The sequence below is a fragment of the Colobus angolensis genome, unplaced genomic scaffold (genome assembly GCF_000951035.1).
Source record: "Colobus angolensis palliatus isolate OR3802 unplaced genomic scaffold, Cang.pa_1.0 Scaffold205, whole genome shotgun sequence".
NCBI lineage: Eukaryota > Metazoa > Chordata > Mammalia > Primates > Cercopithecidae > Colobus > Colobus angolensis.
The window spans coordinates 632116-650310 of NW_012115211.1; the positions used below are offsets into that span (position 1 = coordinate 632116).

Sequence of the window (18195 nt, forward strand, 5' to 3'; positions counted from 1 at the left end):
TCCTTTCCTGGTGACTCCCAGCCGCCCTTCAAGGCCCAGCTCAGGCGTTCTTTCCTCATGAGGCACCCCTGGGCAGGTTGGGACTTCTGGCACAGCTCTGACTACCCTGTGTATCCTCAGCTGTTTTCAGTGTTTGTCTCTGCTCCCAAGTAGCTCTCTCTGTTTCCAGCATAGAGGAGTTAGACCTGAGGGGGATGAACAGCAAGGACAGGCAGGACAGTTCTGGCAGTAAGGAAGTTAGAACGAGGTCCTTTGGTCTTGGCTGGGAAGAGTTCCCAGGTGTTTAGTACTCACTGAACAGAAAGGAATTAGAAAAGAGGTGGCATCTTGAAATCACTAGGGTGAAAGGACGCCAGGCCTCTGCTTTTTTGGCAGGGAACACAGCTTGAGTGACCCATAAGGAGCCTTCCAGCTCAGCCACTGAAGGGCCCTCCAGCTGGACAGGAGCTCTTTACCACATGTGGTAGGCACCATGTGAAGTGGCTCCCAATGACCCCTGCCCCCTGGCATCCATTCCCTGGTGTAATCCCCTCCCCTCCAGTGGGAGCTGGACCTAGCAATGTTCATTTAATGAACAGAATATGGCAAAGGTGACAGGATATCACTTCCCAGGTTAGGTTATAAGGCCCTGGGACTTCTGTCTTGCTCACACACTTCACTCCACTCACTGGCTCATCTTGCTAAGTCAGCTGTTGTGCCATGAGCTACCCCATGGAAAGGCCCATGTGGCAAGGAACTGAGAGTGGCCCCTGTCAACAGCCAGTGAGGAAGTCAATCCTGCAAACAACTGCAGGAAAGGGCTTGGGAGTGGATCCTTCCTCAGCCTGGCTCCAAGACGACTGCAGCCCTGTGACAAACCCTGAGTGGAGGACCAAGCCAAGCCTCAAATCGTGACTTGGAACTGGGAGACAACAGATGCTGTTGGAAACCATCGAGCTCTGAAGTAGTTTGTTACACAGTGATAGGTAACTAACACACCACAGCAGGGTCATGTGGGCCAAAGGTGCAAGAGGCTAGAGGGCTCAGAGGGCAGCCAGCTGGGGCCCCAGTCTCCCCCAGGTGTCAGCAGCAGATGCAGATGCAGCCCCAGCAATAACTCATAGAGGATTCTCACTTTCATTTATTTTCTAGGCATATACAAAAGTCTGACATGGTGCTATGATCTCATCAAGAGATAACAGAACACACAGGAGAGGGTTGGGTTTCCTCCCTGGCCCAACCCCCTCAGGAAGGCACAGAAAAGTGAGGCTTGGGTTCGGGGGCCACCTGCTTTGGAACTAATCTGCTGCTCAGAAGGCCAGGCCCCTTCTGAAGAGGGACCTCTTCCTCACATCCAGAATCTGTGACGTGGGGAAGGTAAACTGAGGCCACCAGTAAGTATGTGCTCCAGGCCAAGGCTGAGTCTGTGCTGTATCCATGTCATCAGCCACCCAAGAAAAACCAGTTACTCCACCCAGCTCATGGTGGCAGCATCCTCCCTGCAATGGTGCATGGGGGGCAGTCCTTTCCCCTGCACGGTGTCATTGCCACCCCCATCCTCATCCTGGAGGCCAGTCCAGGCTCTGATGTGAGTGACTGGCGGTGAGGAGTGGGTGACAGAAGGGAGATCAAACAGGAGCATTCCAGATGCCTACTACTGTCCTCACACAACAGGTCAACCGTGCTCTCCAACTCCTCCCCTTGGCAGAGAAACTGGTCCTGCAGTTTCAGGACTAGACAAGTGTGGGGTAGTGGCAATAGAGGGGCTTGTATGAGAAGTGGCTTTTGCCTCTCATCCCTAGGGGCAAAAAGTGAATCATCTAACTGGCCCAATCACTAATGGTGATCCTTCTTCCCCAGGCCAAGACTGAGTTTCCTCTGTCACTTCAGGAAGGGAAGAATAACACCCAGATTAGGCCCAGATTTAGCCACCACCTAGAACAGGGCAAACTGGAAGTGAAAGAGCTTGAATTACTGACTTTTTCCTTCTTAAAAAAGACCTAACATTGTAATGGTTTAGCAAAATTATTATAATTTCTTTTAAATAACCCACAGACACCCATGACGCTTCCAAATTTACAGAGCAAAAAAGCGATTTGCAGCTGGTTCCTCCAGGGAGTTGGCCCCGAAGGCTGGCTCAGTTCACCTCCAGGACCTCAGTCTCCAGGAGGCCGAACTTGGTCTTGTGCTTGTCGAAGAGCTTCACCAGGGCCTCCATGTACATGGTGTGGTACAGGTCGATATCTTGCTGGGTTGGGTGCTCCAGCTTGGGGATGGTGATGGGCTCTCCCACTGCAGGGACAAGACAGAGGCTTCTGGTTAGTCAACACCCTTCCCCTGGGCACCTACCATGATGCTGAAGGCAGTGATGCTGGGCTGTGGGCCTGCCATGTGGCAGGAACTGTGCTAAATGCTTTATGTGCTCCATCTCTGGTTGTCCCCTATTACAAATTAAAAGACTGAGGCCCAGGGGCATGTGAAGGGACCCACCCGAGGCCACACAGGTGCTAAGCTGCAGATGGGATCAAGACTGGTTGAACCCACTGCATTCTGCTAGGAGGGTCTATGACAGTCAGGGGATCAAGTAAACATCTTTGCTTTTGCTCTGCTCTGGGCAAGCCATTCCTGCCTCTCTGAGTCTCAGTTTCCTCCTCTGTTACATGGGGATTCTTCCTCACAGGGCTTTTCTGAGGATTCTGCAAGGAATGTGACATGCTTTAAAAAGTGTAAGCCAGGCCGGGCGCGGTGGCTCAAGCCTGTAATCCCAGCACTGTGGGAGGCAAAGACCCGCAGATTGCTTGAGCTCATGAGTTCAAGACCAGCCTGGGCAACATGGTGAAAATCGTCTCTACTTAAAAAAATACAAAAACTTAGCTGGGCGTGGTGGTGCACGCCTGCAGTCCCAGCTACTCAGGAGGCTGAGGTGGGAGGATCGCTTGAGACTGGGAGGCAGAGGTTACAGTGAGCCGAGATTGCGCCACTGCACTCCAGCCTGGATGACAGAATGAAACCCTGTCTCAAAAATAAAAAATAAAAAATAAAAAGTGTGGTTAAGGGCAGGAGAGGAGGGAGAAGACCAGCATTTATGATCTATGTGTTGCTTTATTTTCTTATCCTGCTGCATCTCCATACCCAATCCATTCCTATGTCCTGTCAGTGCTATTTCTGAAATTTTTCCGAAATCATGCACATCTCTTCCATCTCCACTGCTACTCCCTTGGTCCAAGCCACTGGCTACCAAAACAGCCTCTGGGCTGGTCTTGTGGCTTCCATTTTTCTAACCCATCTTCCATCCAGCGGCTCCAAGGATCATTTTAAAATGCAAATCTGAACTTCCCCTCCCAAACACTCTCTGGTAGCTCTCCATTCTCAAGGTGAAGAGCAAATTCCTTCACACTGCCCACAGGACCCAGCCCCTCCCCAGCCACACCTGTGCATGGAAATGTTCCTGCTGCCTCCCTGTTGCTTTGTCTCTATCTAAAAGTACAAGGCAGGACAAATGGCCTAGGAACGCAAAGGATCTTTATGAGCTTTGGCCCCTCAAGTCCACTGCCAAGGGCCCATGTGCTCCTGGGGGATCCATTAACACGCACACACACACCTACTACAGGTAATTCTTTAGAATCCTCTAAACAATCCCAAATACACCCAAAACAACACAGACGAGGGCCAAGTGCAACCAGTGTTTTCCACTCTTCTGACAGGTCTACGCTACAGTCATATTAAGGTTTTTCTTTCTGTTCTTCAAAAAAACTACACAATCTTGTTTCTGAACTTCACTTAGGCTATTGTTTCTGATAAAAATTCTCTTCCTCCTCTATTTTGCTAGATAATTCCTATCAGTTAGCAGTGCAAGAGTTACCTCCTCCCTGGGGTCCGCTAGGAATCCCTAGAGCACCTGCCCATCATCACATTCCCCCACCAGTCCTTGCTGTAATAGTCTTCCCTGATAGACTAGTGGGTGCTGCAAACCCAGAGACTGCAGGTTTTCTTTCCTCACCCATCACAGAGCTTGGTTCATCATATAGGCTCAGTTCCCCGACCCCTACTACTACCCCCTCTGACCAAGCGCATCAGCACCCAATACTTTAAAGTCCTCATGGCTAAGGGCATGGCCATCAGAGCCAGGTGGCCTGCACTGGAATCCCGTGTCTACTGCTGACTAGCTGTGTGGCACCCTGTGTTCAGGACAGCCGTTGGTCAGCAGGCTAGGGGCTTACCAACAGTGGTGATGGGCTTGGAGTAGGGCACCAGCCCCCAGGTGTCGGAGGAGAAGAGGCCTCGGCCATGGAAGATGCACGGGGCGAAACCAATGTATTTCTGGAACTTCTTCTGGACCCATCGGCCCCAGGAGCCCTCCTCGAAGATCACCTGCTTGTACACTTCATTTTCTCCAAAGGAGTACATGGGAACCAGGTCGGCTCTGGAAGGGAGAAGCCAGGGTATGTCATACCCTAATTACTGGCTTCAGTTTCTGTCAGCCTAGAGGCCCCGGACACTGGCCAAGTGTCCCCCTCCAACTGGGTATACCAGAATCACCTGGGGTGTCCCAAGTTCACATGACCCCTCTCTACCAGGTTCTGATGGGCCTTCTGCCCCACTGCTAGTGACTGGGGAGCATGCAGAGCTCTGGGTCCCCCAGGCAAAGGGAAGGCTGAGCATCCTGCTCTGGAATGCCTGTTTTCCACCTCTTCCTGCAGGGCCTGCCTCTGCCAGGAAGTTCTCCCTGTCCCCCAGCCAACCCAGGTCTCTCTCAGCCCTGGACTCACCATTGTGTCACAGTCTCAGCATACTGTGTTGTCACTGTCTGTCCCTCCACCCTCCCCCACCCTTGGTGCTCCCTGAAGGCAAGGACTGGGTCCAATTTGAATGTGTCCCCAGGGGCTGGCCCAGGGCTGAGCCTGCAGGGCAGCCTCTTCTTCCAAAGCCTGAGGTAAGGTCCCCAGGGGACAGAGAAAAGAGCTGCTATCCCCCAGTCACATTCCATGCCACCCTCCTTCCTGACCTCCTGGTCTCCCAGCAAAATGATGTATTCTGGCCCCAGGTGGTCCAGTCCGGCATATAAGCCTGGACTCTTGGCTCACCTGCAAGGGCCCACAGGCAACAGGTTGCATCTGTGCCCACCCAGACACACATGGGCAAACTTGGCCCACACTGTGCCGTCTGGGCTCCAACATCATCCCCTCCCCAACAGAATGACTGACTCCCTTCCATGCCTTCCTGGGGTCTGGGTCCTGTCTTCAGGGGCCAAGAAGTCTGCTGCCCTGTGCTGAGGGACACTGGAGGGTGCGTGTGTGCGTGTGTGTGTTGGGGGGGGCACTCACCCATGGCGCAGGGCCAGTTTCACAAAGCCCTTGCGGTTCCGCAGGGTGACTGCATTCTTGCCAGGCATGGAGCTCAGAGACTCAGCCGCACCCCCCACCACGATGATGATAGCATTGCCACTCCCATTCTTTGAAAGCAAATAGTCTATGGTATCCCGGTTGACAGGGCAGATACCTGGGGGGATGGAAGGACGCACAGTCAGGGTTGCCCATGGATCCACTCCCCATCCCCAGCACACAGTCACGTGTAAAACACAAAGAACCCTGGACTTGGCCCCAGACCTAGCCCAGTCCCTTTGGAGTTGTCTGGTTCTGTGTAAGCTATTCATTTTTCTGAGCCTCAGTTTCCTCATCTGTAAAATGCAGCTAATGATACAAGGTTGTTTTGGGAACTCATGCATTTGGCAAACAATCCCTGGGCCCTAATCCTGCCAAGTCAGTGCAAGGTGTTGGGGATCCCAATGCATCAGTCTGATGGGAGGTCCCAGGTGGGTGGACAATTACAGTGCCATGGACAACAATCAGATTGTATAGCAGGCAATACAAGGGCTGGTGGTCCCCGGAAAAGGGGGTCAAAAAGGCTTCCTAGGGAAGTTGTTATCCGAGTTGAATTCTGAAGACCATATGGACAGCTCTCCTCCTCAGCCCTGACCCACCATGTCTGCAGCAGGTTGCATCTCCCAATGCAGGCCCAGCACCAAGGAATGGTGTGTTGGCTCCCTGTGTCACCCTGCTCAATGGAGAGGCTCAGGACTTGACAACAGTGCCCAGCAGGAGCAAGCAGGGGGTGGATTCTCACCTCCAGACATCAGGTACTCCCTCAACACAGGCAATCGGAAGTTGCCCGCTAGTGTAGCCAGGTAAGGCCGTATGCCTGGGAACTTCTTGCTCACTTCTGTGGCCTCTGTGCTGAAGTTGCAGAAGGCACCCAGGCCCATGATGCCATGGGGGTGGTATCCAAAGATATAGTTCCTGGTGGTCAGCAGGTTGTGTGTCTTCACCAGCTGCAAGGATGACCTTGGGTCAGAGGAAACTGGCTGGGAGAGGGACCCCAGGGCATACCCAGAGGGTAGGGAGGGACTGGATGTGTCATTTCCCCTGGGCCTCCGTGGGCCTGAGGGCTGCTGCAACGACTCTCCACACCTGACCTCAGACTCTCATCCCCAGGGTCACAGTGCTGGTGTTGGGCAGTCACCATTTGCGCTATGGGTCTCTGGGAAGGGGTGGGCAATGTTTGCCCTTGTTCCTCTCAGTCCCCAGCCAAGCACACAGCAGTTCTTCTTTGCACTCTGCCAGCCTCCGGCCTTCCCTCCCTCTGGGCCCATCCTCTTTGCCACAGCCAGAGTGATTATTCTAAAACTCAAATCCAACCCTTGTCACTCTCAGACTGGAGAGGGTGTCTGGCTTCATATCAGTAAGGTCCAAGTTCCTGAGTCTGACAACCAGGGCCTTGGCTGCAAGCTGCCCCCACTGTCAGTCTCTCCAAACTGTGAGCTCCTTGGAGGTAGGGTTTACTTGGCCCTGTGCTCTGTGGGCTCCTCCACAGTTCACAGAATGAGATGGGCAGCACACCTCCTACTCCCCTGGCCTGGAAAAGGGACACTGGCTGGCTCAAATGGAAACTTTCCCACAGTCAGCTGGGCTCAGCTCAGGTTCTGAGGCAAGAAGGACAAGCGACAGCCCTGTGCCACCCAGCTTAGGGTAGAGGTCAGTTGTAAGGCTGTAGCAGCTGAGAACCTGACCTGTGGTACTAAGGACACTGGGCTGCTCCAAACGATGACTGGCTTCCTCAGGGCCCACCCGCTGCCCTGGGGCTGGTGCTTGGAGAGGTGGGTGATGCAGTGTCCCTAAACCCTAAGCCATGAGAGGCAGAGCCTGTGACACCTACCCTGCGTTACAAGGAACATGATGGGGGTGGAGGAGGCTGAGAGAGACAATGAGTAAGGGTATTTTGCTCATAAAAACATTACTTTTATTCTGATTAGAAAAATAATAGGGCCAGGCATGGTATGTCTGCTACCCCAACACTTTGGGAGGCCAAGGTGGGAGGACTGCTTCAGTTCGGGAGTTTGAGACCAGCCTGGGCAACATGGTGAAACCCTCATCTCTACAAAAATACAAAAATTAACTGGGCATGGTGGCACACACCTGTGGTCCCAGCTACTCAGGAGGCTGAGGTGGAAAGATGGCTTGAGCCCAGGAGGCAGAGGCTGCAGTAAATCAAGATTGCGCCACTGCAGTCAAGCCTGAGTGACAGAGTAAGAAGAAAGGAAAGGAAAGGAAGAAAGGAAGGAGGAAAGGAAAGGAAAGGAAAAGGGGAGGAAAGGAAAGGAAAAGAAACGAAAGGAAAGGACAGGGAAAGAAAGGAGAGGGAAAGAAAGGAGAGGGAAAGAAAAGAAACTCCTAAAGAAATTTACAAATATAGGAAAGCAAAAAGAAAATTTAAAAAATTCATATTTCCATCCAGATAAAACAATCTGACTCATTGAGTCCTTTTTCTACTCAAAAATATACATGCTCTTTTTCAAAATCCACAAAATTGAGGTTATATGGGTTGATATCATTTTTATATCATTTTCTACCAAACATACAGCTATCTGTCCTTATCAAAATCCCTCAGTTCCATGTCTTCTCGTGGCTGCATTCGTATTCTACAGCACAGCTCTCCTACATGTAACAGCACCGACTCAAACCCTGATTGATAGACATTTTAAAAACTTCCAAAATTTCCCTCTTAGAAGTAATGCTTCAATAAATACCTTATCTTTGTCCACATATCTGATTGTTTTTGTGAAACAAACTTTTAGAAATACAATTCCTGGATAACAGGGAATGAACACGTTGGTCTTTTTGGCTGCCCTGCCTCAAGAGAGGTGATATCAATGACACTCCCACCTGAGTGCTGCAAAGTGCCCCTTCCCTGCACTGGTGCCACCTGGAAGCAGAGTCACTGGCCACCAGCAGAACGTCAAGAGCCCAGGTTTTCTGCGACTCTAGATTTGGGAGTCTCCTGGCAGAGCTGAAGGACCTTGTGTGCAGCTCTGGGGGAGAGGGTGCTGGTGGCTGACCTTGGAAAATTGAAATCCCAATCTTCAGGTGACAGAGGGGATGGAAAAGGGTGGCTGGCACCATTCTCAGCTCTGACGCTGCCAGTCTATGCAAATGTGAGCAAGACTCCCTCACTCTCATCCCCACTGCTTGGGGCACTGATGCTCTTTCTCCCGTTTTGCCCTTGGCAAACAGATTCAAGTTGCTCAAAAACCCAACCAACTCTCAGCTACTCCCCAAATAAATGGGAAACAGCAGCAGTCTAATCCATGGCTAGTGGGGCTCAGGACAGCAAGCAGATCTCAAAATCTCGTTTACGTGAGCTCTGTAAGATTGCTGTTCCAATGCTTTGCCTCCTAACAAGCAGGTCTGCCTACCAAATTAGCTCTCAGTGAAGCTGGAGTTAAAAAGCTCCTTGTGCTACTTTTGATGAAAAAGGCAGGCAGGCATTGAGGGAAGAGCTGGGGCAGCCAATACTGGGCGGGAAACTTGGAAACTTGCTCCTGAGCTGATGGCCAGGCCTGGGATAGTTACCCCAGCAGGTGACCATCACTCCATGCAGCATCTTTTTGTCCCCTTCCTATGGCTACCCCCACCTTCCCATCGGGCCTTGATAACCAGGAACACACAGCACAGCATGGGCTGGCAGAGCCCTGAAAGGTCTAAGCCATTCCTTGGATGACAGGAGGGAAGCTGAGGCCTAGAGAAGGGAGCTGCACTTCCCCTGTGGAGGTCAGAGCAAATTATCCTGCACGTCTGCAGCAGGCCAGTCACTGCACTTTTCCCTGGGCTGCTGGATGAAGATGTGTCACCCAGTGGGCCCCAGGTGGCTCTTTAAATCATTTCCTTCCTCCTCAAGGCTCTGATGGGACATTTGGTTGAATGAGGTGCTTTGGGACACAGTGCAAGTCAATGCCCTTGCTGTAGGACCCAGAAGAATGTAGGCATCTGACCAGCTCTGATCTATTTTCATGTCACACTCCCCTCCCGCAGGGCTGGAGAGAATGTCTGTTCTGGAGGGAGGGGAAGGATACCGCCAATGAAGGCTCTGTTGACACGCCTGCTCTTGTGTCCTCTTGCTGCCTGTTTCCAGTGGCAAAGTCCTAGCCCAACACGATGCCCAGGCCAAGCCTGCTGGCTAATGTCAGTCTGGGACACATTCCTATCAAGTCACTCTTTATACCCTGCCTCCCACAAGAGGAGAGGTGCTCAGATAGGCTTGTCCCACCACAGCAGTGCATAGAGGAAAAAATTCAGACCCACAGAAGAGCAAAGGCTTGCTTAAGTTTACATAGCACAGCACGGTGATGGTGAAAGTAACACAGGAGTAAGACCATAGGCCTCAAAGCAGACAGCCCTGGTTCCTATACTAGTCCTGCTACTACTTAAGCTTTGTGACCTTGGGATAGTCCCTCGTCTCTGTGCCTCAGTAAGCCTATCAGTGAAATGAGGCAGATGGACATGTAGATTCTAAGCTTAGAGAGAGTCTTTCCTAGTCTCCTCTCCAAGGATTCTGCCTACACCTTGGGGAGAGGTGACCTGGGGCACTGTCTGCTCCTCTTCCAGGTGGCTGGTGGTCTTGGTGGCTGTTGCTAACACATGAACCCCACCTGTGCCAACAGAAGGGATACATTCTGGGCCAGATGAGCTGTTCTGCTGGCAAAGACCAGAGTCCCACCAGGAAGGGAGTAGGTGGGTGGGTGGGTACAATGGCAGATCTTCATTACATGATTACTGGCAAGAGGCCAGGAAAAGGGGGTGGGACAGGAGGGTCACACACACCCCTACAGAGTGTCAGGCATGCTGTCAGATCACCATGGCTAAATCCTGACTGCACAGAAGGGGAGACTGAGGCCCTGAGGGACAGAGGCAGGGCCCAGCCTAAGCCCCAGGTTGAGGCTCAACACCCCAGCCTGCCTCGGGCCCAGTTTGGGTTTTGTCCTAGTGCCCCAGGGAGCCCTCACAGGGCCAGGTTGCATGTGCCCTATGGCTCCAACTCCCAATTGACTTCTTGGAACAGAGATGTGAGAAGAACACAGGGGTTTGTTTTGGTTCTTTTGGAAGGGTGGAGATAGCAAAGGACACCTGCCTGTCCCAGGTCTGACCAACGGTCATCAGGTCATCCTATTCTAAGTGGATGGGGCTACTGGCCTCCCGGAGGCTTCTAGAGGACCAGGCCACAGTGGCAACAGAGAACACTGGAGCCTGGCCCCTGAAGTGAGAGAGAAAGCAGAGAGAACAGTCTATCATCACTCACACCCCACCAGAACTGATCACTTTTCATTTTTTTCATCATACAGCTTTTTTTTCACTTTTCATCATACAGCTCCATATTGCAGATGAGGCTCAGCAGGCTTGAGAAAGTCTGCCCATGGCCCCATGGCAGAAAGAGACAAAGTCTATCAGGATGCATTAGACAGTGAGCCCACCCCAAGGGCAAGGCTGACTTGTGTCCCCATGCCCAGCAGAGCCCTGCACTGGACAGGGAGCAATGGTGGCAGGTCAACGAATGGAGTGACAGGGCAGGAACTTAAACCGAGACCTCCAGCAGCAAAGGGGGAGAGGGACACCCAGGAAGCTGGAATCAGTCCAATAGGGAAATCCAGGGATTGAATCTCTCCAGAGAAACAGGCAGTAGGAAATCAGTGGAAAAGAACCTGGGTCCCGAATTCAGTAAGCCTGGATGGTGGTTGCAAGGTTGCCATCATACTAGACTATGCAGCCTGGACAAGTCCTGCCCATCTCTGAGGCTCAGTTTCTTTACCTCCAAAATGAGACGGTTGGGTCCTATGATCCAACTTTCTCCCAACAAAAGCAGCTTCAAATTTTCTGCAGTCAGAGAGACGGGGTCAGGAAAAGGAGAAGGAACCCTGACCCTGAGGAATAGTAAGGTCCCGGGAAGACTGAGCTTAGGCTAAGGATGAGCAGAAGGAGCTGGCTCTGCCACCCCCAAAATACTGAATGCAGTGAAGGATGCAGGGTTACCCAGCCACTGCCCCCAGGCAGCACACCAGGATCTCAGTCACTGACTCACAACAGCAAATATACACCACCCTGCACCCCGCACAGAACATTTTCACATTCACACACTGCCTCCACTCTTCAGCACCCCTACCTTCTTGGGGGGACTCAGCAACTAGGGTGTGCTGGGGCTGGGGTGTTGAGTGAGCTAGCCAGACAGGTCTTTCCCCTGTGGGGAAAACCTTCAGGATCCTGCCAGAGTTACCCTCAATTCACCAGCATCGCCCAATCACCCACCTGCATCAGGGCCAGATGACTGTGCCTCACCAGGCCAGCTTGCAGACCAGGCAGGGACCAGACAGAGCTGAGAATGAAAGCCAAACTGAGCCACATTTCCCTGTCAGGACCTCAGGGCTGGCCCAAAGAAGATGGATACTCAGAAGAGCAGTGAAGTCCCCAGCACAGCTAGACACAGTAGGAAGGAAACCCAGAGACCAACTTGGTCTAAACTTGCTTCCCTGTGGGTGGGTTAAGGCCCGAGTTCAGATTTCCCACCCATTCCCACCCTCCCAAGACAACACTCACAGCACTTTACCTGGATGGGAAAGTAGTCTCGAAAGTAGCGCCACACAGCCCAGTTTCGGACCCACTGAGACCTCCTGCCACCTTCCAGGGAATAAAATACAGAGTTGGTGGGGGTGGGGGTACATTCGGGCAAGGCAGACAGCACAGGGCTGGTGTGAAATCCAAGCAGGTGACCATCACCCCATGGAGCATCTTTGCCCCCTTCCCATCGGGCCCCTTTCCACATTCATTCCCTCATGTTATGCAAACCCTCGACTGAGTGTGAACTCTTGTGAGGACCAGAACAGTGCCCTTTGAGGGGCTTTTAACCTCCCCCTAAAAGGACTAGTCCAGTGCTTTTCACAAAGTGGGTGTTAAAAGAGACAGCACTCAGGATGAGGCCCTTCAGCTTGTGTGGGGGGGAGAGCACACCTAGAATGAGGGGTGGGGCAAGGGAGGCCTTGCACTTACCTTTCTTGGGTGTGTTCCAGTCAAACACCAGCCAAGTGAAGTAGAGCACAGCGATGAGCCAGCAATCGGTGCAGAATATGTACATGAGGATGGCACTGCAGGCCACTCCTGGGGAGGCAGATGGTCACAGGTCATGTCCTACTGGGCTTCATCTCCCCTCAGGGCCATGGTGGATGGAATGAGTGTTTACTGTGGCACTAAGCTAGGCACACCCAGAGCCACGGGCATGGGGCCCACAAACCCTGAGAAATAGCTACAGGAATGCTCAGCCCAGGGAGGAGCAGATTCCTGGGACAAGAGGAGCCTCATCTCCCAGATTCTGATGGACTGTCCTGGCATCGAGGGGCCCATGGGCTCCATGTTATCGGTGCAGGAGCACCAAAGGAGATAGGCTTCAGCTTCTTGTGAAGCTGTTCTTACTGTCCCCTCCTTGTGTGTGCCCCCATGCCAGCACCCAGCCCAGACACTGTGGATGAGGAGAGGGAACACCTACCCAGTGCCTCTGCATCTCAAGACTTGGGCTGAGCCACTGTCTCAAGTGTAAGGCAGGGTGACTTTGCCCCATTTTAGAGATAAAAACACTGAGGTTCAAGGGGGAGATAACTTGCCCAAGGTCACCCAGTAGGACAGTGGCAGAGCCAGGATTCAAACACAGGTCTGACTCTACAGTCCATTCTCTGCATTAGGCTTTAGAAATTCACCAAAGTCCCAGACCATCACTGGAGGGACCAGAGAGGGGATGCTTGCCCAGAAGGAGGGCTGGCTCCCTTCCAACATAACGGCAGTCCAGGAAGTCCCAGGCCAAAGCGCAGAGCCCATCATTCTCCCCGTCTTCAAAAACCTCAGCAGCCAGGCATAGTGGCTCACACCTGTAATCCCAGCACTTTGGTAGGCTGAGGTGGTGGATTGCTTGAGCTCAGAAGTTCAAGACCAGCCTGGGCAACATAGCGAGACCCCTTCTCTACAAAAAAAATTTTTTTAATTAGCTGGGCAAGGTGGCATGCGCCTGTAGTCCCAGCTACTCAGGAGGCTGGGATGGGAAGACACCTTAAGCCAGGAGTTTGAAGCTGCGATGAACCATGATTGTGTCACTACACTGCAACCTGGGCGACAGAGGGAATCCCTGTCTCAAAAGTATTAAAAAAAAACCCTAACAGCACATTTGGAAGACTTGCCTGGGGGCTAGCTTCCATTGGTCACCACGTTCTGGGCCTGTAGGCCATAAAAGAGACTAACCTAGCCTGGCACAGAAAGGAAGGAGAGCTTGTGCCATGCCTGCTTTATTTCATGGCTTGCCACTAGCTGCCCTCAGCAGGGCTTCTCTCTTTCCATTTTTTACCCAACCTTTAAGGCCTATCTCAGACCTCAGCTCTTCAAGAAGTGTTCCCCAATATCATACTATCTACATATCATCTCTTGCCTGTAAATTCCCCACACTGGGTGGGGAGGCATCTTCTTTGGTGCCTGGTATTTGGCACAAGGGCAAGGGCAGCAGGTACTCATGTTTGGTGGGAGAAGCATGGCCTCCTTCTAGGACTTTTTCCACTGCCCAAGAAGGAAGGCCAACCCTTGCTGTGTGTGCCCATCCCCTGGTGGTCCCAGGTGCTGTGGGCTGCCTGGCTCTGGATGTCATGCTCTCTTCTCACCATACTGAGCCTCCTCTGGTTTCCCATGGGAGAAGATAAGGCTGGATGTAGACTCTCCATGAGCCTACGGGGAGGGAAATGGTAGCCCCTTGTTGCCCCCCAGTCTAGCCCTGTTCTAGACTCCTGAGCCAGCCTCTCCCCAGGGTAGCTAAAAACAGGGTACAACTCTCTTGTTGCGAGGGGCAGTGAACACGGAGTGACGAGATGTCCAATTTGTCAGGACCAGCTTAGGAGTATGACACCGCAGAAGGGAAGACAAGTTTCTAGGGAAGCATGTGCAGCCTACAAGAGCCTGTTAAAAGCAAACTGTGAAAAGCTCATGGTAGCTTGGTGAATAGCTATGTCTAAAAGCTGCCTACAAAGTCATACTTATTGTTCAGCAGTCTGCCTGATTCCCTTTCTTAGGCCTGAAAAGGGATGACTCTAGCCCCCCAGACTCCATAGGCATCTAGGCTCCTCTAGTGGCATCCTCTAGGTGGATGCTCCAGGTGGGCCAGACAGGAACCATGAGGTTTAGGCTATGGTCTGAGCACCCTGGAAACCTAGCTTCCAGAAACCTCTAACTCTCTTGAGGTGTAATGGGACCAGAGTGGGCTGAGCTCCAGGCCCCACTGCTTAGAGGGCTGGTCTCTCTGGGAAGGTGGATATCCCTACCAACTTGTCCTTACTCTGCTGCTGAGGCAGCCTGGATGGAGAAGAAGAGGACTGATGGGGTATCCAGAGACTGAATTCTAGCCTGGCCTTTCTCAGATGGGGGCTTCCTCCCCTCCTCTATGTGTCCACAACCCTCTCTGAAACCACTTACCATCCCTTTCGTCATCTGCCTCCCTCATTAGACTCCCTCTAGCAGATAGCTCTTTAGCCCCTGAGCTCCTTGGGAGCAGAAACCAGGTCAGATTAATCTCTCCAGCCCCAGAAACCAAACACAGGAAGAGCAAAACGATGAACTAAATCCACCAAATGACCTTCCTTTCTCAGAGCCTAATCCTTGTCCTCTGAACAACAGGCTCTGGTTCCATGCTCTTAGGTCATGGGGCTGCAGTAAAAACCACTGCTGCTGAGCTCATGAGAAGCTTAGAAGGCCCTGCTTGCCCCACACATGGAAGGCTCAGGACCGCTTTCACACATCACCCACTTCCTGCACACCATGGTGCCTGCAAAGACACTTGTGATACGAAATTCTGGAGCCCTGCGGCCTGTGGTGCAGGGCAGTCTGTGGATGCTCAATGGCAGGGAAGGCAGCAGTGTGTCCTGGTGAAGAGCATGGACTCTGGGACCAAACAAGCCTAGAGCCTTGGTCCTGCCACTTGCTGGCCAAGCCCCATTCCTAAGTCTTAATTTCCTTACAGGGTATTGGGAAAATTAAATATGATGTTTGAACTTACTTAGCCTGACACACAATATCCATGGACTTGGATGGGGAAACAAATGACATCTAAATTTTCACTTATCTCTTATGGAAATTTGGCATTTCCTTCACTTACCAATGTAATAAATCACAGAATTATCAGCAGTATTTATGACACAAATAAATAACAAAGGTATTGTCACATAACTTTGTAGCAGTTGCAGATATCTTAAAAAAATCATTTCTTCTCATCACTACTTAAGAACTATAGTGATTATTATACTTGCTACTAGATCGTTTTATTTACAGTAATAAAATGGCACCTGTTACTACATGTCTAATCAACTTTTTTAATGTGTAGCTATTTATATTTTATTATCAGTAGTTTCCTTTGAAATCCAATGCACCTTGTATTAAATACTCGAAAACACTGAGAAAGGTCATAGGCCTCATCAGAGTGCCAGAGGGTTCCACGGCACAAAGTGGTGAAAAATCTCTGGTCCAGGGAGAGACCAACAGGGCCACCATGGTCTCTGCTTGCCAGGTGAGCTTTTTCTGCCAGCAGGTTTGAGAGGCAGAGGGAGGGAGTGGCTGGGGCTGCTGAGGGAGGTAATTAGCAGTAGCTCAGGAGATCTGCCTGTCCAACCAGGCCAGGCTCCCACCTATGCGAGGCGAGGCCAGGCAAGGGTGTTGAGAAGATGCTGGGCCGGTTTCTGGGCTGTGGTTGGGTCTGATCAATTATTAACCTACAGCCTAGGGCCAGTCCCCATCACCAGCTGCGTGAGCTGGTGTTTTACAAGCTGCTAAGCTCCCTATTAGCCAGGCCCAGATCCACTAAGACAGGGATAGTGGTGGCTTTTGGGTGCAACAGGGAACAAAGGGAGCTGGTGTGGCAGACTAGGCAGGGGGTCTGGGAGGCTGGAGTCCCTGGGTTCTTGTCCTGGTCCCAGCACTTTCTTCTCATGTGACCCCAAGCAGGCCTCCACTTCCTTTTTGAGTAAGAAGGGGTCACACTGTGCTCGCTACTCTAGGATTCTAGTAAGTGGCCAAATGCAAGCCATGTTAGGGGTCTGAGTCCTGAGGGAGCCTGTTTAGTTTGCTCAGTTCTTCCAACCAGCGTTTGGCTTCTTGAGGCTGCATGTCCCTGTAAGACTTTGAGGACAGCTATAGCCCTTCTCCCTTGAAAAATGTGCACATACTCTCATATATAATCTTGTATATAATTTTAAGGGTTCATGGATCCCCTCCTCAAAGCCCGTTCTTGGGCCTAAAGGTGAAGACTGGCTGTTTCAGCCCCAGTTCACTAATTCTGGGCTTCCAGTAATTCCTGGGGAATGCACTGAGTTTCTGCTCAAATCCCAACTCTGCCATTTAATGAGCTTCACAGTAGCAGGTAGTTGATGAACCTCTGCGAATTTCCATTTTCTCACCTGTGAAGTTCTATCCCTTGGCTCTGCTGACAGCTGCTCAGCATTGACAATGGTAAGTCCTGATGATCCCCTACCAGCCTATACAGTCCCGAAGAGTGGGTCGCCCAGAGGGACTGGCTCACAGGCACTGGAATGCACTCTGTGATGCTCTGGAGCAGGTTCATCTGCCTTGACATGCTGAAGAAGCTACCTGCTACGCTGAGAGCACAGGTGTCTGGGGAAAAACAAGAGGCCTCTTCCCTCCCCTCAGACAATCGTATTGTCCTGCCTCTGGCCTGGATGGCAACCTAAGGAGTGAGGGTATCTAGCCAGACCTGCAGAAAAAGCAACAAAAGCACCGATGTGGGCTGTGCTGAGAGACAGCAGGGAGCAGGCCTCGGGAAGCACCTGGAAAATGTGCTCAGCTAAGGATGGGTGTGGGCTGGGAGTGGAGTCTGAGGGCACCTCCTGATGATTCCCATGTAATGGGGGCCCATCATGACTAGGCCCTGCGCCAGGTGCTCTCATTTCTTATCTTCAATCCTCACAAAAGCCATGTGAAGCAAGCACTTTCCTCACACTCAAAATGAGGAAACTAACACTCAGAGAGTTCAAATAACCTGTGTAAGGTCACAGAGCTTGTTTGCAGGAGATTCAGTACTTAAACCTGGCACCAAACTACGTTAAGGCAAAGTAACATACCTGCTAGAAACTGTCTGTTGGTGGGCAGGGTGGCACTGTGGGAAAGGCACGGGCTTTGGGGGTCCTATAGACAGGGATTCAAATCTGTGTGACCTTGGACAAGTTACCTACCTTCTCTAAGACTTGAGGTTTCCCATCTGTAAATGGGAACTATCACACCACCTCCCACCGAATCTCGCTGAATCCTCATGCATGCTGAGGGGTAGAGCACTTGATCTGGGACCCAAAAGGTAGATGTGGAAAGGTGCTGGGGCGGGGCAGCATGTGTAAGACTTACTCTTACTCCCTCACCCCTGCAGAGCAGGGCTCCTGCTCTAACCTCTGTTGGGGAATGGACCCTGCCTGCCCACCCGCTCTCCCTGTAAGGCCCAGCTTACCCAGTACAAGGAAGGACAGGACCCACTGGAGCACTGAGATGACCTGTAGCTGCTTTTCCACCTTGGACCTATTGAGCCAGGTGACGGAGAAGAGGTCCTGGAGGGCGGAGAGGATGCTGGATCCAGTGCCTACAGCAGAGGGAAGATGTCAGTCCACTGTCACCCTTTCCTCCAGTCACAGGGTCCCCAGTACAAACCTCACCTCCCATAGGTACTTTTCTAGATGTGAGAAGAGCATCAGCTATAGAATCAGATAGACCTGGATTCAGATCCCTGCCCTCCACCCCATGGCTTTGCAACTCTGGGCTGTCTGCATGCTCCCCTGTGCCCTGGTTTCTACAGATACACAATGGGAATGGTATCGCA

At 51.8% G+C, this 18195-nt stretch overlaps 1 protein-coding gene across 2 annotated transcripts in view; it reads right to left on the bottom strand.

Annotated features, from left to right (window-relative positions):
• Nucleotides 1–1100: 1100 nt before the first annotated feature.
• Nucleotides 1101–18195, bottom strand: part of DGAT2 (diacylglycerol O-acyltransferase 2) — a 32140-nt gene continuing 15045 nt past the window's right edge. The window contains exons 2-8 of one of the 2 annotated variants that reach the window (XM_011942005.1): nucleotides 17830–17958; nucleotides 12348–12455; nucleotides 11908–11978; nucleotides 6103–6307; nucleotides 5304–5478; nucleotides 4200–4402; nucleotides 1101–2271 (exon numbers count right to left, since the gene is read on the bottom strand). In XM_011942005.1, coding sequence (XP_011797395.1) covers nucleotides 2117–2271; nucleotides 4200–4402; nucleotides 5304–5478; nucleotides 6103–6307; nucleotides 11908–11978; nucleotides 12348–12455; nucleotides 17830–17958 — 1046 coding nt within the window. In that variant the 3' untranslated portion in view covers nucleotides 1101–2116. The remainder of the gene's footprint in view (nucleotides 2272–4199; nucleotides 4403–5303; nucleotides 5479–6102; nucleotides 6308–11907; nucleotides 11979–12347; nucleotides 12456–17829; nucleotides 17959–18195) is intronic. The other variant, XM_011942006.1, reaches the window with a different exon arrangement.